General features: G+C 41.2%; 2 protein-coding genes across 4 annotated transcripts in view; both read left to right on the forward strand.

Moving 5' to 3' along the window:
- Positions 1–1,554, forward strand: part of fancd2 (FA complementation group D2) — a 24,813-nt gene extending 23,259 nt beyond the window's left edge. For all 3 annotated transcript variants that reach the window (XM_061784630.1, XM_061784628.1, XM_061784629.1), the window contains exon 44: positions 924–1,554. In XM_061784630.1, coding sequence (XP_061640614.1) covers positions 924–1,013 — 90 coding nt within the window. In that variant the 3' untranslated portion in view covers positions 1,014–1,554. The remainder of the gene's footprint in view (positions 1–923) is intronic.
- Positions 1,555–2,218: 664 nt separating this feature from the next.
- tex264a (testis expressed 264, ER-phagy receptor a) overlaps positions 2,219–20,530 on the forward strand; it is an 83,314-nt gene continuing 65,002 nt past the window's right edge. Inside the window, exon 1 of the mRNA XM_061784638.1 lies at positions 2,219–2,922. Within this exon, the coding sequence (XP_061640622.1) occupies positions 2,665–2,922 (258 nt within the window). The 5' untranslated portion in view covers positions 2,219–2,664. The remainder of the gene's footprint in view (positions 2,923–20,530) is intronic.

The following is a 20,530-nucleotide window of genomic DNA, read 5'->3' on the forward strand; positions in this document are numbered from 1 at the left end:
TAATTTTCCAATTAAAAAATACTAAATGAAAAAGGATAATACTTTTTCATATCTAGAATGACATTTTTCAGGTTTTCTTTTTGCTACTTTGTGTCATTTCCAACCAGAAGAATCCCCTTCAACAAATAAAAAAAAAGACTAAATCAGACTTTGGCCAGATTATAAATAAATTTGGTCTTAATTACAATTTTGACAACCTCGGATAAGTGTAAGAAAATGAATGGATGACAAAATGTTTGACATTTTTTGCGAAGGAGTTTAAGACTGATCAAACATCCAGCATTGTTTCATCCACACATGTTCAAATGTTAGAAATTTCCAAAGCTGTTTGGTGGAATACTTTATTGTGGTCTACAACCATGCATTTATAATTTCTTGGCTTGCTGATCAGTTTTCAGTTCCAGCACAAAATATTGGCACTAATTAAACAACCCGATTGTGCTATATTACACTGCATCAGTGTTAACTTGACTTGAACTGTTTACAACTGAATGCATTGGGTAATGTTTTCAGTGTGGTAATTGAGGAACATTACGGTGCATTTCACAACAACAAACTTATGTTTTTAAAAATTCAAGGCACAGTGTGTGGAGTTGGATGAATGGACCCTATTAAAAGTGAGTGCATTATGCAAACACAAGGGTGCTGAGTAAGCAGCATGTAGTTTAAAAAGTTTGGCAGGAGTGAAGATGGACTGCATAATAGAGCCTCCAGCACTGCTCGTCTTGCCAAAGCAGTGCTGTTGAAAGTAAAAGAGGCCATTGTGCCTGATAATATAACTTGGTTATTTTTTACAGTCTTCTAGCAATTGAATGGTATTTTTTCAGTTCCGAGAACCAGTTATCTGCCGTGTTTAATGATTTACATGAACGCTGCGTTAAGTTAAAAGAGGTTCACAATGTCAGTTGTGTGCTTTTCCTTAGGAGCAAGACAGCGACGCTGAGACAAAAAGGAAGAGCAACAGAGAGGAGAGTGGCGATGATGGTCAAACAGATGATTCTGAAATATACTGATACCTCAACAAAACTATTCAACCCATTTTACAACATAAAACTGCACGACTGACTCGCATACACGCAAACAAAAGTCCATCCATACATTTTTTTTGTGCCATTTATTAGAGTTGTGGGTGAGATGCAGCCTATCCCAGGGTGACACCCTGGGGTGGTCGCCAGCCAATCGCAGTCACATTCGCACTTATGCACAATTTAGTCTGAAATGCTTGTTTATAGAATATGGGAGCACGCTGAAGTAATGACAAAAGCCGACGCAAACAAGGAGAGAACATGCAAGCTCCACACAGGAAGGCCACAGCCTATATTTGAAGCCCGAAGCTCAGAACTGTGAGACAGATGTGCTAACCACTAGGCTATATCACCATGTTGTCCAAAGCAATTGTTCACATCAATAATGGAAAGTGCATTCATATTTATAGTTTACAGTAAAAACTCTTCGAGATAAATTCAAGATACTGTTGACAATGTCAGTTTTATCATTTTGTTCAAAAAATATATTTTAAGTTTTTGCCCAAATAAAATGTTGTTTCTCTTGTGATTTATTGTTACCACACATCTTTATAAACAGACATAAATTACAGCAGCTGACTTTTGATATTGAAACCCATTGTGATGTTTGCTCACTAACAAAACAAAAAACTGTTGAGCCTGCAGGATACATAATACAGACTGATTTAACACAGATCTTTGTTTCTTGTAAATCCTATAAATAGGGTGCACGCTGTTTAGTGAAGTGTACGTGAAGGCGAAACATTTGTAAAAAAAAAATTCTCGAAAATTTGACCAAAGTTAATGTGCAAGTATTTACGAGTTAAAAACAATTGACCACCAGTATTGTGAAAGCAGCGATTAAAAAGATGCAAAAAATAAAATCGCAATTTCGTTTTTTTGATGATACGTCATATGACAACACGTGATAATTACTTACGTTTCAAACGTAACTTTTAATGAAATTCCATACTTGACCTCTGCGAGGCTTAATGCACCTTAAAAAAAAAGCATACGTTTGAACCTGTCATTAATTCAATCAACTTCATGAAACAAACGTCTCGCCAGCACAAAAAGGTGAAAGCATACGTTTGAACCTGTCATTAATTCAACTTCATGAAACAACTTAACATCATTTCGACAGCAGAAGAACGCGAGTGGAGAAGAGAGCGCAGATGCCAGTTCCCATGCGAATGAGCGCCATCGTCGGTCAGGGTGGGACTGTACCACTACACTATCACGGGGTAGCTTTTGTTAAATATGTATACATTTGTCTCCAAATGGAGTTTATATCAGAACAAAAAATCTTCCTAGGTTGATTCCAAAAAATTGCGACTAACGACGTTCGCCTTTGAATAATAACTGATCTCATCCAAAAACTGATGCCCACCCTCGCTGTTGAAGTAGGTGGTCTATCCAGGAAGCTTAGCCAACTGTTCGGGGAAACCACCGTAAACAAAGTGTCGTTTCTGATCCACCGGACTGTATTTGCAAACCGGCAACCAAATTTAACACCTCTTCTTCATGCTCGCCCTTTTAATTGTCGTATGAACCTGCTGGGCTGCATACGCCGTGTCGAAACCGGAAGAGGACATTTGTGTCTTGACAGATTTCACCCAAACAAGCTGCAGTCAACCACCGGCGCCGCTTTTCGGAAAACATGTCTGAGTTCCTTCTTCTGCTCCTCATCGTCGTCGTCCTGCTGTGCTTGCTGGTGACCCTGGGGGGCTACCTGATCTACTCGGGCCTCCTGGTGGACGTGGACGTCAAGACGGGACCACCTCCGATTAGAAACGTGACCGTTGCTTATAAGTTCAAAGAGGGAGCCTACAAGGACTGCGGGGAAGCCTTCACCGAGACGTGCAGCATTGGACCCAAGCAGAGGACCATCGCCATCTTCTATGATGACCCCGAGCAGGTAGGCGTGCGTGTGTGATGACATAACACAACAGCACTTTGTTTCATAATAAAAGTAGTGTTGGCAGGGTTTTTCCTGGCACAGAGACAGGTGGCACCATCTCTCCCCCCCCAACACCCCACTGGCTCAAGCAACCACTTTTTTTTCTATTTATTTACAGTGAATTACAATGGCTTACGTACCAATGGCCTTATTCAACTATTAATTGAACTATTATTTATCCAGGTAAAGCCTTTGAGAACAGATTTCTCAGTTGTAATGCTGACCTGGAAGCGAAATAAAAGCGAACACAAATACATTGCAACGCCCTTGGTTGTGGAGGTTGACACGGTCACTGATGCACTTCAGTCGCTTTATTCCAATGAGTGCTAACACAACGCACATTCGTACAAGAGCTGCTTTCGACTACAACTCAGCTCCAAACACGCACTCCCTGACTTGAGCCAACGGTGAAGCTTAAATGTCCTTTGCGCCTGCGCTTTCTTCTCTTTCTTACGTTAGTTCAGATATATTACACTATACAATAAACTGTAGAATGTGATGTACATATTTACATCATATATTACATTGCATTTGGTGAATAAAAGGTTCATAACAGGCTAAAAACGTGTGCAATGATCATGTACAGTATGCCGCTAACTTTCTAAACAAAGATTAAGATAAATGAAGTGAGTTGTATTTGTCCAGTCGTAAGGGGCAGAAAATGAAAAGATCGACAAAAAGTAGCGCAAACATATTGAACGAAGAGGTTAATACAACTGCTGGAACGGAGAGTGCGGGTGGTGGTATGCATGGTGAGCAGAGAGTGAAGATTGGGGGGGGGGGGGTCTTTTCAATGAATTCTAGATGAACATGGACCAGTGAATTTGTGTGCATGTTTGACGAGAGGGCCAATAAACCAGGGAGTACAGTTCACAGTAGCCCCTGTGACAAAGTGGATGGCAGCGTGATATATGGTGTCTAGTTTGTAAAGGATTGTTTTTGAAGCTGTCTGTATAAAATGGTAATCGATTATTGAGCAATTGATACTATGCTACATCTACCGAACAGTTTTAGAATAGATTACCGATTATCCCATCAAGTAATCCATTAAAAATGTGATTTGCATTATTATCTCATTCACTGCAATTTTTTGTGTTTGTATTTTTTATTTTTTTTTTGTATTTGTATTCGTCAACTGGAATCTAAGCGTTTACTGCCCCCGACAACATATCGTTTTTCAACTGTTAGGTGTGGAAGAGGATCCCTCCCAGCTTGTCTGTTTTGTTCAAGCTTCTACATAACTAATAATGAACAGTTGCCAGTTGATGGAAGTTTGCATCATGTTGGAATTCAAATCAGCACAGCTTTTTTGGTTGATGCTGAAGATTAGGGGGTGAATCGCAGCTAGTCACGTTGATTATGACGGAGAGAAATGCCAACTTGTTTGAAGTTGGACAAGTTTAAGCACCTGACACTCAGAGTATGGATATGTATGGTATAAACCGCCATTGTCTCTCACTAACATACGCTAAAACAGCAGCAAAGTCACAAATACTGTAAATTTTTGTATGACAAATACTACTAAGTAATTTAACACATTCACTGCCATTGACGGCTTTAGAAGTCAAATATCCATGTTAACTGGGAAGGCTGGCAGTGAATGAGTTAATGTGCCTTCTTGTGCCGCATCAGGACGTATTCTTATACTGTTGCCCAAACTAAATGTTGTTCGCAACCTTGAAATGTCATTCAATAAATGTACAGAAAAAACTTGTAGGGCATACATGAAAAACAAATAAATACAAATAATCAATCAATCAAACGAAAAACACTGAAGTGAGGCTGTAACTGAGCGTACATTCTGGTGCCATATGACGACATATTGTTATGCCGCTGCCCAAACTAGTTTGTAAACGAAAAATCACGTTTTTCAGGACATCGTAAACCAAGCATCCCCTGTATTCCCCCTTTTTGTATTTTAAAAGTCCCATATTTTGGCTATTTAAACCGCCATAGAGTGACTCTCTAACATGAACTTAGTATAATAGGGTCAATTTCATAAAAAAAAAAAAAAAAACCAACTTGGTTTTGTCGTACGAGTGTCCAGAAAAGGTCCCTCCTACAGCTACTTCTGTTTGACACAATTTTGTATCCGCTTTGTCCATATTTGGCAAACACTGCTCCCTTTCCTCTGATTGGTTGGCGCCGTGTAGAAGACCCACTTGTGAGAGCACACGCGTTTGTTATGTTGACAGCGCTGGCTCTGGAGCGGAGAGGTAGGCAGAGATCTTCGCTAGTGACATAGATAAGCTCAAGCAATTCGAATGACCCGATTTCAGGCCTCTCGGCAGAAAAACATCTGGAATTTAGGAATGTGTGGATGATTTTAATTCATATTTCACATGTTCACTGAGGCACCATAGAGCCAATATAACATCCCAAATACTAGAAAAAGTTGGTTTGGTAAAATATGGGACTGGTGTGGTTAGCAGCAAATTTTGCTTCAAAAGTCACCCCGATGGGACTTTAGAAAAAAGCAAAGGTAATTTGCATATAGTGCAGTGCTGAACTCTTTTCATTGAAATTAAAATACCATCTTAAAGCAAAATGTGGTACTTTGTGTTATATATTTGGTGCCTGTCAGTAATCGTGATTAATCAAAATTTATAAGTGTGATTAATTGATTAAAAAAATGAATCGATTGACAGCCTTAATTTTAATCTGTTCCTCTCATTAAGTGAAGACTTGTAAGTGTAATGTAATTAACAACATTTCCATGGTTTTATCACTTGCTTGATGATTTGATATGACTGCCTCCATAAAAGAAAAGTCTGGCCTCTCGGGTTTGAGAAGAGGACCCTGGATGATGAAACCGGTCAGCTGTTAAATGCCACGTTGCACTGTTGATGTTTTCCACCCTCATATGCTGGCTGCGGGCTGCCTCACTCAAAAGTTGCAAAGATGCAAACAGAGTCTTTCCACTGCAGAGCTGACACAGGAAACGCACACTTCACTTGCGGCATTCCAAACAGTGGTAAATAACATTCATCCAGATGGAAGTGAGACATGAGAGCATTCAGTTAACAAATGTTTTAGACCACCACACAATGTTACATTTATGCCACAGCTGCTGTGATGGTTAATGCAACAGTATGTAGAAGTTCTTTAACTGAGCTAATATTTTTAATGGTACGTTATGAGGGCCCTCTTGGAATTGTTATTTATTATTCTTGTGAAAAATGGCTTTTTGGTAATTTTTGCGAGCATGTGTATCCCGGTGAAAATTTATGTATAGATTGGAGTACAGAGTAGAAGTTTCATGATTATCTGAAGGATTTCCCATGAAAAGGGTGCAAGGGCCAGTCCATTCTCAAGATGATTTGAGATACAAGTGTTTTGGCTTACGAGTCTGGTTAAGACACAAATTAAAAGTCCTATCTCAAGGCGGCACTGCTTTCCTGAATCATAAATGTCGGTGTAAAAATGTGAATTCAGTTTGAAATTGTAAAACAGGGCGGCACGGTGGCCGACTGGTTAGAGCGTCAGCCTCACAGTTCTGAGGACCCGGGTTCAATCCCCGGCCCCGCCTGTGTGGAGTTTGCATGTTCTCCCCGTGCCTGCGTGGGTTTTCTCCGGGCACTCCGGTTTCCTCCCACATCCCAAAAACATGCCTGAATTGGAGACTCTAAATTGCCCGTAGGCATGACTGTGAGTGCAAATGGTTGTTTGTTCCTATGTGCCCTGCGATTGGCTGGCAACCAGTTCAGGGTGTACCCCGCCTCCTGCCCGATGACAGCTGGGATAGGCTCCAGCACGCCCGCGACCCTAGTGAGGAGAAGCGGCTCAGAAAATGGATTGTAAAACAGAAAGAACACACACACACACATGGTAAAATGTAATACAACTTTAAGAGTAATACTATTACATGAGGTGATGTTTTATATTAAATTTCTGCACCAATAATCATAGTGATAAACTGTTGTGATTATTTGTTACGCGCTTGGCCAACTGTGTGCTACAATAAATGTTTTCATCGCCAGGAGCATAGTGACCTAGTCTATAGCCATCTATCCTTTTTCTACAGATGGAGCCTATCACAGACATACAGCCGTTGACATTCACACCTATGGACAATTTAGTCTTCTTTTAAAATGTGGAAGGAAGCCGGAGTACCCGGAGAAATCCCACACAAGCACGGGTAGAACATGCTGACTCAATATTTGAACCTAGAACCTTTTGACTGTGAAACAGTTGTACTAACCACTATAGCGCCGTGGTTGTGACCTAATCAAAGTAATAAAAAAAAGAATACACAATTGTTTCTAATACAGCATAATATCATAGGTTGAAAAATTATTATTTTTTTAACACTTTGGCACTCAATTTACCACTGCTTTCAGCATAATAGGGCAGGAGAAGAGAGTGTGTCAAGTGCTAAATTTAACACCACTTTCCTGGCATTGCGGAATTCCCTTACAATTGTCCTCCCTCTGATTGGCTCGTATACAGAATATTTCAGGGACCATTTTGTCCCCCCATTCCATGTTCAAACCTTTTACCTTTTATACAATACCAAGACCCAGTAAAAATGTGTAAAATTGCCAGCTTTTCCAGGTATTCTGAAAGGGGGTGAATTAACTTGTCAGTAAGAGAGACAGAAAGTCAAAGAAAAAAACAAAATACAAAGGGAAGAGTTGATACTTCATGCTGGCTGAACTGAGATTTACATTTTAAAAGTTTTAGTGTACTAAATGTTTAACCTCTTTCAGTCTGAGCCTGAGGCAATTTGTAGAAACGTTGCTCACAGCTTTCCAGTCTGTCAGTGGAAAGGTTGAGTGTAACTAAAGTTGTGGCCAGAGGCTCAGTGAGGAGCTTTTTTAGAACATTTCTGCTGGTGTCATTGTTTTTGGGTAGTCTGGATCACAAGGATGCTGTTATCAGAATCAACTTTATTTGCAAAGTATGTCCAAAAAAACACTCAAGGAATTTGTCTCCGTTAGTTGGAGCCGCTCTAGTACGACAACAGACAGTCAAATGACAGAGAACACTTTTGAGACATAAAAACATTGATAAAAACAGTCACTGAGCAATAAAGGGTTGCTAGTTATCTGGAATGACCCGCTTCATTTCTGAATAAGAAAAAAAAATGTTGACTTTTACAGGAATTTGATAAACAAATTTTACATGTGATACAAATTTGGGTCACAATGTTAGAGAGTCAGCAGGAACTACTCGACTGGCATTCACCTAAGCCGCATTCATGGCTATTTTCCCATGTTGGCTGTGTTCCATTTTACTTTGTCAACCATTTTCCAGTCTATTTACTGACCACCAGCCACACACAAAAGAGAGAAAAGTTGCTTTAAGATATAAAGTATAAGTGTCAGTTTTGTGCTTTATTCTCGCTCACAACACATTTCCATGACTCACAGTGGGTGTCTCTTCAGGGTTTACAAAAGGAGTGTCTTAAGTCCAGATTTCATGTCATTAAGTCTTGAGTTATGCATGTGTTTAGGGTTATGAAAATCGGTAAAGCTGTAAGCCTTCCATGAGATGATTTTTATTTTTTTTTTAGAGAGAGAGAGATACAGTTGTGCTCATAAGTTTACATACCCTGGCAGAATTTATGATCTCTTGGCCATTTTTCAGAGAATATGAATGATAACACGAAAACCTTTCCTTCACTTATGGTTAGTGCTTGGGTGAAGCCATTTATTATCAAACAACTGTGTTTACTCTTTTTAAATCATAATGACAACATAAACTATATAAATGACCCTGATCAAAAGTTTACATACCCCAGTTTTTAATACCGTATATTGTCCCCTTTAACATCAATGACAGCTTGGAGTCTTTTGTGGTAGCTGCGGATGAGGCTCTTTATTTTCTCTGATGGTAAAGCTGTTCATTCTTCTTGGCAAAAGGCCTCCAGTTCCTGTAAATTATTGGGCTGTCTTGTATGAACTGCACGCTTAAGATCTCCCCAGAGTGGCTCAATGATATTGAGGTCAGACTGAGGTGGTCACCCCAGAACCTTCACTTTATTCTGGTGTAGACAATGACAGCTGGACTTGGCTTTGGGTTTTGGATCATTATCATGTTGGAATATCCAAGTACGTCCCATGCGCAGCTTCCGGGCGGATGAGTGAAAATTTCCTCTGGTATTTTTTCCATGCTGCATTCATCTTGCCATCAATTTTGACCCAAGTTTCCCGTGCCTTTGTAGCTCACACATCCCCAAAACATCAGCGATCCACCTCCATGTTTCACAGTAGGAATGGTGTACCTGTCATCATAGGCCTTGTTGACTCCTCTCCAAATGTAATGTTTATGGTTGTGGCCAAAAAGATCAATTTTGGTCTCATCACTCCAAAAGATTTTGTTCCAGAAGTTTTAAGCCTAGTCTCTGTGCTGTTTGGCATATTGTAAGCGTGATTTTTTTTTTTGTGGCATTGGCTTTCTTCTGGTGACTCGACCATGCAGCTAATTTTTCGCCAAGTGCCTCCTTATTGTGCATCTTGAAACATCCACACCACTTTTTTTTCAGAGTCCTTTATTTCAGCTGAAATCATCTGTGGGTTTTTCTTTGCATCTCGAACAATTTTCCTGGCCGTTGTGGCATAAATTTTTGTTGGTCGACCTGATCGTTGTTTGATTTCAACAGAATCTCTCATTTTCCAGTTCTTAATTAGAGTTTGAAAACCGCTGATTGGCACCGTATACATTATATTTGAATCCAAAAGCTAGTCTATTTTTAGCCTGTCTTTTGACGTAGTACTGTAAATATCTGATCACAAATAGTTATTTAAAAAAAAAAACATGTCAGCGGTGTGGCACAGAAAACATGTCTGAGACAGACAACATGTAATGCGTGGATCAGACTACAAGGCAAATTTGCTCTTTCACGATTGCACTGTCAGACTACTGCATAAAATCTTGTATTCCGATACCACCGCATCCCGTTTTTTACGATCATTGGGCTTTATCTTGTCAACTCAAATGCGACCGGATACGCTCGTTACCATGGCGAAGACAACAAGAGTAGATTGCGCCAACTGTATTATAAGAACAAAATGGGGGAAAATGTGTGTTGGTGGTCACCGGTGTTCGGGAAAGGACGCTTGTCGAAGGCTTGCTTGAGGTATGTTCACGTACTTTTAATACTACACGGCTTGCAAGCAGGCAACAAAACGTAAAGTAGCCTTGCAAGCTGCTGCTAGCACTAACGGTTGTACCGGCGTTCTGTTGAATCATGCTCTTAAGTTTCGGTATGGGTGAAGTTATTTAATTACAGTAAGTTAGCACCCATTATTTCTGTCATGTGTAATGTTGGTTTGACCTGACTGATTAGAATACATGACCTGACTAGAGCAGTGATTTCCAAACTTTAAGGAAAATATTTTACAAGTGAAAAATCTCACGGCACACCAACAAACAAAAATGTCACAAAAAGTGGAGACTATGTACTTCCTGCCATCTAATAGAATAGCATTCTTTTGTTCTGTCTGTTACTATGCCTCACTGGCATAAATAGATGAACAAAGATACATTATTTATTGTAAATATATATATTTTTAGCAATTATGTAAACAAGTACATACAGTAAATGAACAGGTCATTTAAATAGACACATTGCTCCATCTTGTGATCGGATCGCTGATCGGTTATCGTTTTTTTAAACTCGGTTATCGACTCCAAAAATCCTGTTCGTGTAAAGCCTAGTATTTAGTCAGCCACCAATCGTGCAAGTTTTCCCACTTAAAAAGATGAGAGAGGCCTGTAATTTTCATCATAGGTATAGCTCACCTTCGAGAGACAAAATGATGATGATGACCAAATAATTTCCACCATAATTTGCTAATAAAATATTTGGTCAATAACAAAAGTTCATCGCAATACTTTGTTATGTACTCTTTGTTGGCAATGACAGAGGTCAAACGTTTTCTGTAAGTCTTCACAAGGTTTTCACACACTGTTGCTGGTATTTTGGCCCATTCCTCCATGCAGATCTCCTCTAGAGCAGTGATGTTTAGGGGCTGTCGCTGGGCAACACAGACTTTCAACTCCCTCCAAAGATTTTCTGTGGGATTGAGATCTGGAGACTGGCTAGACCACTCCAGGACCTTGAAATGCTTCTTACGAAGCCACTCCTTCGTTGCCTGGGCGGTGTGTTTGGGATTATTGTCATGCATGCTGAAAGACTCAGCCATGTTTCATCTTTAATGCCCTTGCTGATGGAAGGAGGTTTTCACTCAAAATCTCATGATATATGGCCCCATTCATTCTTTCCTTTACACGGATCAGTCGTCCTCGTCCCTTTGTAGAAAAACAGCCCCAATGTATGATGTTTCCACACCCATGCTTCACAGTAGGTATGGTGTTCTTTCGATGCAACTCAGCATTCTTTCTCCTCCAAACACGATAAGTTCCGTTTTTACCAAGAAGTTCTATTTTGGTTTCATCTGACCATATGATAGTCTCCCAATCCTCTTCTGGATCATCCAAATGCTCTCTAGCAAACTTCAGACGGGCCTGGACATGTACTGGCTTAAGCAGGGGAACACATCTGGCACTGCAGGATTTTGGGTCCCTGGCGGCGTAGTGTGTTACTGATGGTAGCCTTTGTTACTTTGGTCCCAGCTCTCTGCAGGTCATTCACTAGGTCCTCCTGTGTGATTCTGGGATTTTTGCGCACCGTTCTTGTGATCATTTTAACCCCGCGGGTGAGATCTTGCGTGGAGCCCCAGGTCGAGGGAGATTATCAGTGGTCTTGAATGTCTTCCATTTCCTAATAATTGCTCCCACAGTTGATTTCTTCACACCAAGAGGCTTACCTATTGCAGATTCAGTCTTCCCAGCCTGGTGCTGGTCTACAATTTTGTTTCTGGTGTCCCTTGACAACTCTTTGGTCTTGCCTCACTGGCATAAATAGAACAAAGATACATTATTTATTGTAAAAATATATATTGGAGTATAGTGGAGTTTGGAGTGTGACTGTTTGAGGTTGTGGGCAGGTGTCTTTTATACTGATAACGAGTTCAAACAGGTGCCATTAAAACAGGTAACGAGTGGAGGACAGAGGAGCCTCTTAAAGAAGAAGTTACAGGTCTGTGAGAGCCAAAAATCTTGCTTGTTTGTAGGTGACCAAATACATATTTTCCACCATAACTTGCTAAGAAATTCTTTAAAAATCAGACAGTGATTCACAGTGATTGCCCCCCTCATTTTGTCTCTCATAGGTGAGGATACCTATGATGAAAATTACAGGCCTCTCTCATCTTTTTAAGTGGGAGAACTTGCACAATTGGTGACTGACTAAATACTTTTTTTGGCCCACTGTGTGTGTGTGTGTGAGTGAGTGAGTGAGTGAGACCACCATGTTTGTTTCTGAAATCCTGTGCTACACTTACGCCAGATGCAGAGAGACACACAACTTCCAAAAAGCTCAACTTTTTCATGCTTTATGGTAGATTTTTCATGCTTTATGGTAGATTTCCTTTGACTATTTCCAAAATTTCCTAGCTGAACTGCCCATGAAAAGTTGTCGGAAAGCCAAAAAAAATGTCCATTTGCAACCCTACATGTAAACATCCCATTTCAAGTCATCCTGGTAAACATTTCATTTTTGGCCTTTTTAAAAAGTTCTTGAAGAGTTGACAATGTTAAAAGTGAACACATCACATGCTTTGCTGCAACCACAGACCGCTATGAATATGCAGTCTTTCTGTTTGAAAATGAATCAGATTATCAGTTGCCTAATAGCAAAGGAAAAACTAAAATGTATATTATAGAAATAAAATGTAACGCAGAGTTTGAAATTAAATAGTAATTAACTGAACGGTTTTTCCAACAGTGCCCGTGAGTTTATGACCACAAGATGGCAGTATTATTGCAGCCTTTGAATTCTGTAGAAGGACCATGCTTCCCATCCGTGCTTCCCAGTTGCAGCAATATGTTATGCACAACAGAACTAAAATACAATATAGGCAGCATGGTGGGTTCTTGTGGTTAGCATGTCTGCCTCACATTTCTTAGGTTCAGGGTTTGAATCTCGCTCCTGCCTTCGTTTGTGGTGTTTGCGTGTTTTTCCCGTGCCCGTGTGTGTGTTTTTTTCACACGTACTCCGGTTTCCTCCCATCCATCCATCCATTTTCTGAGCCGCTTCTCCTCACTAGGGTCGCGGGCGTGCTGGAGCCTATCCCAGCTGTCATCGGGCAGGAGGCGGGGTACACCCTGAACTGGTTGCCAGCCAATCGCAGGGCACATAGGAACAAACAACCATTCGCACTCACAGTCATGCCTACGGGCAATTTAGGGTCTCCAATTCATGCATGTTTTTGGGATGTGGGAGGAAACCGGAGTACCCGGAGAAAACCCACGCAGGCACGGGGAGAACATGCAAACTCCACACAGGTGGGGACGGGGATCGAACCCCGCACCTCAGAACTGTGAGGCTGACGCTCTAACCAGTCGCCCACCGTGCCGCCCCGGTTTCCTCCCATATTTCAAAAACATTATACGTTAAGTTGTTATACATACGTTAGATTCATTTATGACTTTAAAATGCCCATAGCTGTCAATGTTAGTTTAAATGGTTATCTGTCTATATAGGCTCACTGGTGACTGGTCCTGGGTGTACCCCACTTCTCTTACCAAGAGGCAGCTGGGAAAGGCTCCAGCTCACCCACGACCCTAATGAAGACAAACGCTACAGAAACTAGATGAAAATGCAATCTGAAACCTGCATTACTGGCTGTAAATTGTTTGTCCAATATTGTTGCAGTATGGATCACAGATAATTCCGTTCAGTAACTTACGTATTGGCTCATTAGACACTCATTACAGTTTCTCAGTGTCCAAATGTTGTTCATTTGACAAGTATGACAACTTTGTGTGGTTTAAACTGTCTGCGTTGTAACTGACCTTCTCTTCTTGCATCGTTTAGGTCTTTGAGTCAACACTGGCCAATTAGCACATCATCTCGTTGCTCCCCCTTGAAGTGTTTTGATTTGTTATGCGGATCCATGCTTGTGACTGTTTGCAAATGTGCATGTAATTACAAACACAAGCCTAAGGGATGGAACAGTTTAGCCGGCTGTCATCTGCTGGTCTGCAGGTGCACTAAACGAACATAGATCAGCCACATTTGAGGATATCGTTTACAATCAAAGAGTATCCTGAGGGTAAGGGTTTCCTCCCTGTTCTATCTAGTGCTGCTGTAACAGATTCCCCGATGAGGTAAACAAGCTTTTGTTGTGTAGCAGGGCGTAAAAAGAGTAACCACTCCATAGGCAGGCTGTCTGCAAGATTCATCATGGAGAGTGGGCAGAGGCCTGTGGGTGTGTCGCCGGGTGGGGGGGGGATGCAATAATTTAGCAGAGCGTGAGCAGCTCACAGATAGTTGGTCTTTTGAAAACATGTGGAACCTCTAATGTCCAACATAATACGTTCTGTAGCCCTGATCAACACCTGATTTGTTTCTACAGTAATATGGATAGCGATGTATTTTATTATTAAAAGTAACTTGTTTTACATACATGTTAACTTTTTTTCTTATTACCTCATCTACAAATGACAGTCCATTTGTACATTTTAAAAATCAAATTGAGCAAAAAAGTCTGCAAACCCCTACTTGAGATGCTCCATCAGCTGAAGTCCCATGTAGTAAGCTGATGCCATGTGTGACTTGATGTCCAATGACTATTTTTGTGTAACTTTTCAGCAGAGGTGGGTAGAATAGCCAAATATTTATTTTCCAATAATATGACTCAAGTAAAAGTAAAAAGTTAGTCATCCAAATATTTACTTGAGTAAGAGTAAGAAAGTACTCAATGAAAAATCTACTCAAGTAAAGAGTAATTTGTAAGTAACTAAAATCAGAGCATGAACATCAAATAATAAAAAAAAAAAAAATAATAATAATATATTGGAGTCGACACACAATTGGCACCATTTTAATTTTTAACTGCCCAAACACCAACAACACATGCATTGGGCCCTACAGAAACATTGTTTGCTTTATTCGTTTCAATGACTTCATGAAGAAACTGTTGACCAGACTTATTGATTGTGTGTGCGTGTGCGACACCGTAGGGATAGTGCTAATGATGCCATATCCGCTGCCAAAACAACAATAGAAACATCTGCAACTTTCCGCAAGCCGGGTTGACTTGTTGCGCTGGCTGTGGCCGCTCCACCGTTTTCGGATGTGAGTGTACTGAACCAAGGTGGGAGGAGCATTAAATGTTGCGCAAACGCGTGTTCATTGTGTATAAATACTCCCACAATCAAACTCGTGCGAGGAAGGCGAGGCGAAACGAACTTTGGCGTCCCTTGTGAACATAGCATAAGTCAAAAGGAGAATGCTTGTTGCACGCTATTTTGCGCGGCCCAAGCTACCTACGAGCTACAGCGGCTAAATACAATACTGAGCCGCAGAGGCGAACGTTTGCTTCGTGTCCGTTGTCAACGCAGCATAAGTCACTAATCATTGCCTCCATGGCAGTGATTAAACTAACTTGTGACAAGTATCGTTGTCACAAAGGGGAGACAAGGAGTAATTAACAGGAGAAAGACGGGGATGCCATGCTAATTGCTAAGCTACCGTGTCATGAAGTCGCGAAACACCAAAATAAGTGATTGGGTGATATGGTACGCTTGTCACATAGGACTGGCTGGAACCATGATATCGTGGACAGTCCCCAACTTTGAAGGACAAACTATCAACCAAATTAATGTGTCTAGAGAGAAAATACTGTAATACAGGATAACGCCAGACAATGCAGCCCTATGGGGGGCACAAGCCAGTGCAAACTGTTGGCTTGTCCCAAGCCCAGATAAATGCAGATGGTTGCGTCAGGAAGGGCATCCGGCTTAAAACTTTGCCAAACAAATATAAGCGTTCATCTAAAGAATTCCATACTGGTCGTGGCCTGGGTTAACAATGTCCACCCCTGGCACCGGTAGAAATTCAGCTACTGTGGGTTGAAGACGAAGGAGAGGTGGAAACCGGGTTCTTAGGCAGAAAGAGAAGAGGAAAGCACAGAGCCTAGAATTCAGTGTGGGGACTTTGAATGTTGGGACTATGACAGGAAAATCTCAGGAGTTGGTTGACATGATGATGAGGAGAAAGGTTGATATATTGTGCGTACAGGAGACCAGGTGGAAAGGCAATAAGGCTACAAGTTTAGGGGCAGGGTTGAAATTATTTTACCATGGTGTAGATGGGAAGAGAAATGGAGTAGGGGTTATTTTAAACAAAGAGTTAGCTAAGAATGTCTTGGAGGTGAAAAGAGGATCATATTGAGTGATGAGACTGAAACTTGAAATTGAGGGTGTTATGTATAATGTGAAATGTGTGATTAGTGGCTATGCCCCACAGACGCTCTAACCAGTCGCCCACCGTGCCGCCTCATTCCAAAGTTAATGCAATAAATACTTTAAAATAACAAATATTGAAGCCGTAATTTATTAATGATTATGATTAATAGAGGGCGGCACGGTGGCCGACTGGTTAGAGCGTCAGCCTCACAGTTATGTGGAGCGGGGTTCAATCCCCGGTCCCGCCTGTGTGGAGTTTGCATGTTCTCCCCGTGCCTGAGTGGGTTTTCTCTGGGCACTTCGGTTTCCTCCCACATCGGAAAAACATGCATTAATTGGGGACTCTATAGTGCCCGTAAGTGTGAATGTGAGTGCGAGTGTTTGTATGTGCCCTGCGATTGGCTGGCAACCAGTTGAGGGTGTACCCCGCCTCCTGCCCGATGACAGCTGGGATAGGCTCCAGCACGCCCGCGACCCTAGTGAGGAGAAGCGGCTCAGAAAATGGATGGATGGATGGATTAATAGAGTAATGATTATGTTGTGTAATTGAACACTATGCAGAATAATTTTTTTCTCCTATTACATAATATACTGCAGTAATTGTTCCGTGGTAATGTTCTTGACAATTTTAAAAATATGGAAATTCCGACAGATTGTTCTACAAGTGAATTTGTATAGTTGGCATCTCTGCAGTCATAGTCATAAATGCAATTTTACTAATAATTCCCATAGTAATTTTAATTTCGGTGTTCCGGCTTTTGGTTTTTGGCCTTGGGTTCCCCGTTTTCAGTTTTGGTCATGAATTTTTATTTTGCTGTGTTACGATTAATAATGTGCTCAATGTCCATGTGTGTTTTTCTGTTGCTCATAAGGTTCCTTATGGCAGGCAGAGGGGCAAAAATATTTCGCACATTGATGTGTGTGGGAGTGCCACGAGGGATGATTTGAGGTGTGGCGCTGCCTGGAAAGAGATGTATAAATTGGTTGTAGTCTGACTCACCTTGAGAGCCTCGCAGTGCACCAATTCATCAATGGGAATTTCTGAGCGCCCGGCGCCACTGCATTGGCAGTCATATTCATTAGCATTTTACCACTGCTTGTATGTCTGTCAACGGAAACAACACTGAAGGTGGGCGCGGTGACAAGGCGCATGGGCAGCTTTTATGGCGAGGAGACGCCATTTTTAAATGCGGACAAAAAAATGAGAAATAAATGTTTATACTCTGTGGTGCGCTTCTCCAGAGTCAATGTTATTCAACGCTGCCAACACGCCGACTGTCCCTGTCATGAAGCACCCATTTTCATGTTTATGAACGGCCCCATAGAGAGCAAATGCAAAATGAGCATGCAGCCGTACAGACTGAAAAATGCTGGGGCAATGTTTTTTCCCCATCAGGATGTCTGTGCTCAAGGATGCTCCATTCATAATTTTTTTTTGCTGCAGACTAAGACATTAACGAACATGCTGCTATTAGTCAGTGAAACAAGGTGTTGAAGAATGTCTTTAAATCTTTCACACCATCAGTTTTGTGGCTCGTATTGTTTTTTCACCCCGATACACAGGAAAGTGGATGACACGGTCTCGTACTAATCACTGTGGTGAAAGGGAGCTAATGAGTGAGCAATTTGTTCGTTTGTCCTATTAGAGAAGACCATTTCCTTGCTCTGTGACATCTGGCTGAAGGGAGGGCCACACTGCGGCCAGCTGGACAACTAGCTCCAAAACTGCAGCCAAGGATAACCACGTCCTGCATTCAGCCGGTCGCTCGCGATTGCCAGTAATTATACTTGCCAGAGCTCCCAGGATGGCGCGTGTAATTACCGGCTAGGTCTAAGCATCGCCTAAAGGGATCAGAACTGCACTTGGTTATAGATGGATTGACAGAAAAAATGTGTTACCCAGGGCCATTGGAGTCCATACATCATGATTGCAGTGGATGTTAGAGATGGGTAAAATAAGAATTTGGTTGATCATGTGTCAGTCAGTCAATCATTGAGGTTGTGTCATCTCTTGATGCAATGAAGTCATATGGAGCATCCACCAGAGGGCACAATTCTATTTGTTGCATAAACAGTTTGCAGGAAAAAAAGAGAAGTAAAACAATAAACAGGGAGAGAGTTGAGTTTGGTGCAGGACCGTTTTGTGAGCCTAATAGTATAATTAGTTATTTTTAACTGCTAACAATTCTTACCAAATTGATTAAAAAAATACCAATGTGCTTGCTAAAAAAATTTTCCCAAAATGTTGAAATATGACCAGGCCTTTTCACACTGCTTTTGTTGTTGTTGTTGTTTTTTAAAAATTATGTTCACTGCGGGGAAGGGCGCAGGGATGACGGCGCTTCAGTGCAAGCTTGCCCATATTTGGGAGTGGTTGCTTAGTGGCCTACCACAAAGTTGCATGGATGCTTTTCAAGCTGGTTGGTCTATTCTGGTGTTAACACTCTGAAATCACACCGCCAACCCCTCCTGTCAGATGCACCGACTGATGTCACCGCCATGCTGCTTCCAAATTGAACATTTTCAACTCAAGGCCCGCGGCGGTACTCCCACGGCAAGCAACCACCTTACACAGCGTTCTGTCGTTACGCTCTCGCAGCACATACACAATGAATGGGTCAGGAACGTTTTGCGTTTCAATCAAAACTAACTTAAACCATTGATCTGTTGTCATAAATCCACATGAATGTTGCTCACCTTCCCATAGCATCATGTTGTCCTTCTTTAAGCCTGCAGCACGCTGATTACACCTGCAATGCCTCATCAATAAAATGAGGTGCAACATCATTTCTTCAATGTCTTGAGTTTCATTCATAAAATCAGACCAGACGTTTGGCTGCATATTGACCAATTTGTCATCTAATATGCATAGTATGTAAAAGTACATCTTAATAAATTAGAATATGGTAGAAAAGTTCATTTATTTCAGTCCTCATACATTGTATAGATTCATTAAACACTTGGGAAAATACTTTTCAGTGGGCAAATTCCTGCCTAATCTCTACATTAAAAATCATTTGTTTGCTGTAAGCTATAATCATCAAATTTCTACATAAAAAAAAAAAAAAAAATCCAGAAATATTTCACTGAGTGTGTCTTGCGTCGCTATAACATCGGGTTAGGTTTAGTTTCACTTTTTTTTAATTGAAGAACCTCACTAAATTTAGCTTTTGACACTTTTATATTGATATGTACCTGTATATGCCTGACAACTTCGCTAGGGGCTGCCATCTTGAAATCATGTAAGGATGCGTTTTGGTTGGCCACCTGAATTTCTGCTCTCAACACATAGCTCCAGTAGCCTGCACATGTTTTTCACCCTGTGAGGTGTACCGTATCAAACATGTTTGATATTCGTCTCAAGGCCTCGTGAGGCAGAAAACTATGAAAATTATGTACACACAGCGAGCAATCTGCTGAGCAACTGGACTCAAATGACTTTTTGCTCGGAAGATAGGTCCAGTGTGCGGCTGGCTTCACAGCAAACGTGTTGTGACTGAATCAACTGCATCTCACCTGGTCGCAGCCAAGTAGTGCAATTAATTTCGCTTTGATTGCTTCCAGACTCTATCAAACAATTCCACGTTTGACAGAATTCTTTATGCTTGACTAATCAAATACATTATTAATATCCCCAGTCCTAATGAACGTGCAACACATAGGCTACTGGTGGAAAGTAAATGGAGTGAGGTTCCCCTGGTGAGTAACAGAAATGATGTTGATTTGGTAATTGTTAAATGTATCAGATTGTATTATTCCCACAATAAAGAAACAATTATAAGGACATGTTCTTGTAGGTATGTTCTACCCTCTAAAACGATTACAAATCGATAAAGGATAATTAAATTTATGAGCATCAATCACATTGCTTTATTTGCATTAGCATAAGGTCTGAAGCCCACTTGCTTCCCTGCTCCGCCTCATCCATTAACTTGGGATCAAATTGCCCATACCAGCATACCTGTGGTCCCCATGCTGCACAGCCTTATTAGTCTCCACTTCTATCCAGGTTCTTCCTCATCTCATCGTCATAGGGGTAGTGTGGGGAGGGATGGCATCCAATCGGCGCAGACAGGATATAGCTCTGACACACTGAGTCAAGAGACAGCTCTTGTTGAGGCATTTATAAAGCCTGTAGTCTTCCATGCTTCTTGCTGTACCGTGTCTCTGCCTGTGTACACCAGTGTTCACCCACACCTATCTGCCTTAGTGTTCCAGAAATAGGTGTGAAATTACGCTTAGAACAACTAAACAATGAGATAGCGTAGGTGACAGTGAGCTCATGAAGGCAAATGTCAAATGATGG

The sequence above is a fragment of the Phyllopteryx taeniolatus genome, chromosome 9 (genome assembly GCF_024500385.1).
Source record: "Phyllopteryx taeniolatus isolate TA_2022b chromosome 9, UOR_Ptae_1.2, whole genome shotgun sequence".
Lineage (NCBI taxonomy): Eukaryota > Metazoa > Chordata > Actinopteri > Syngnathiformes > Syngnathidae > Phyllopteryx > Phyllopteryx taeniolatus.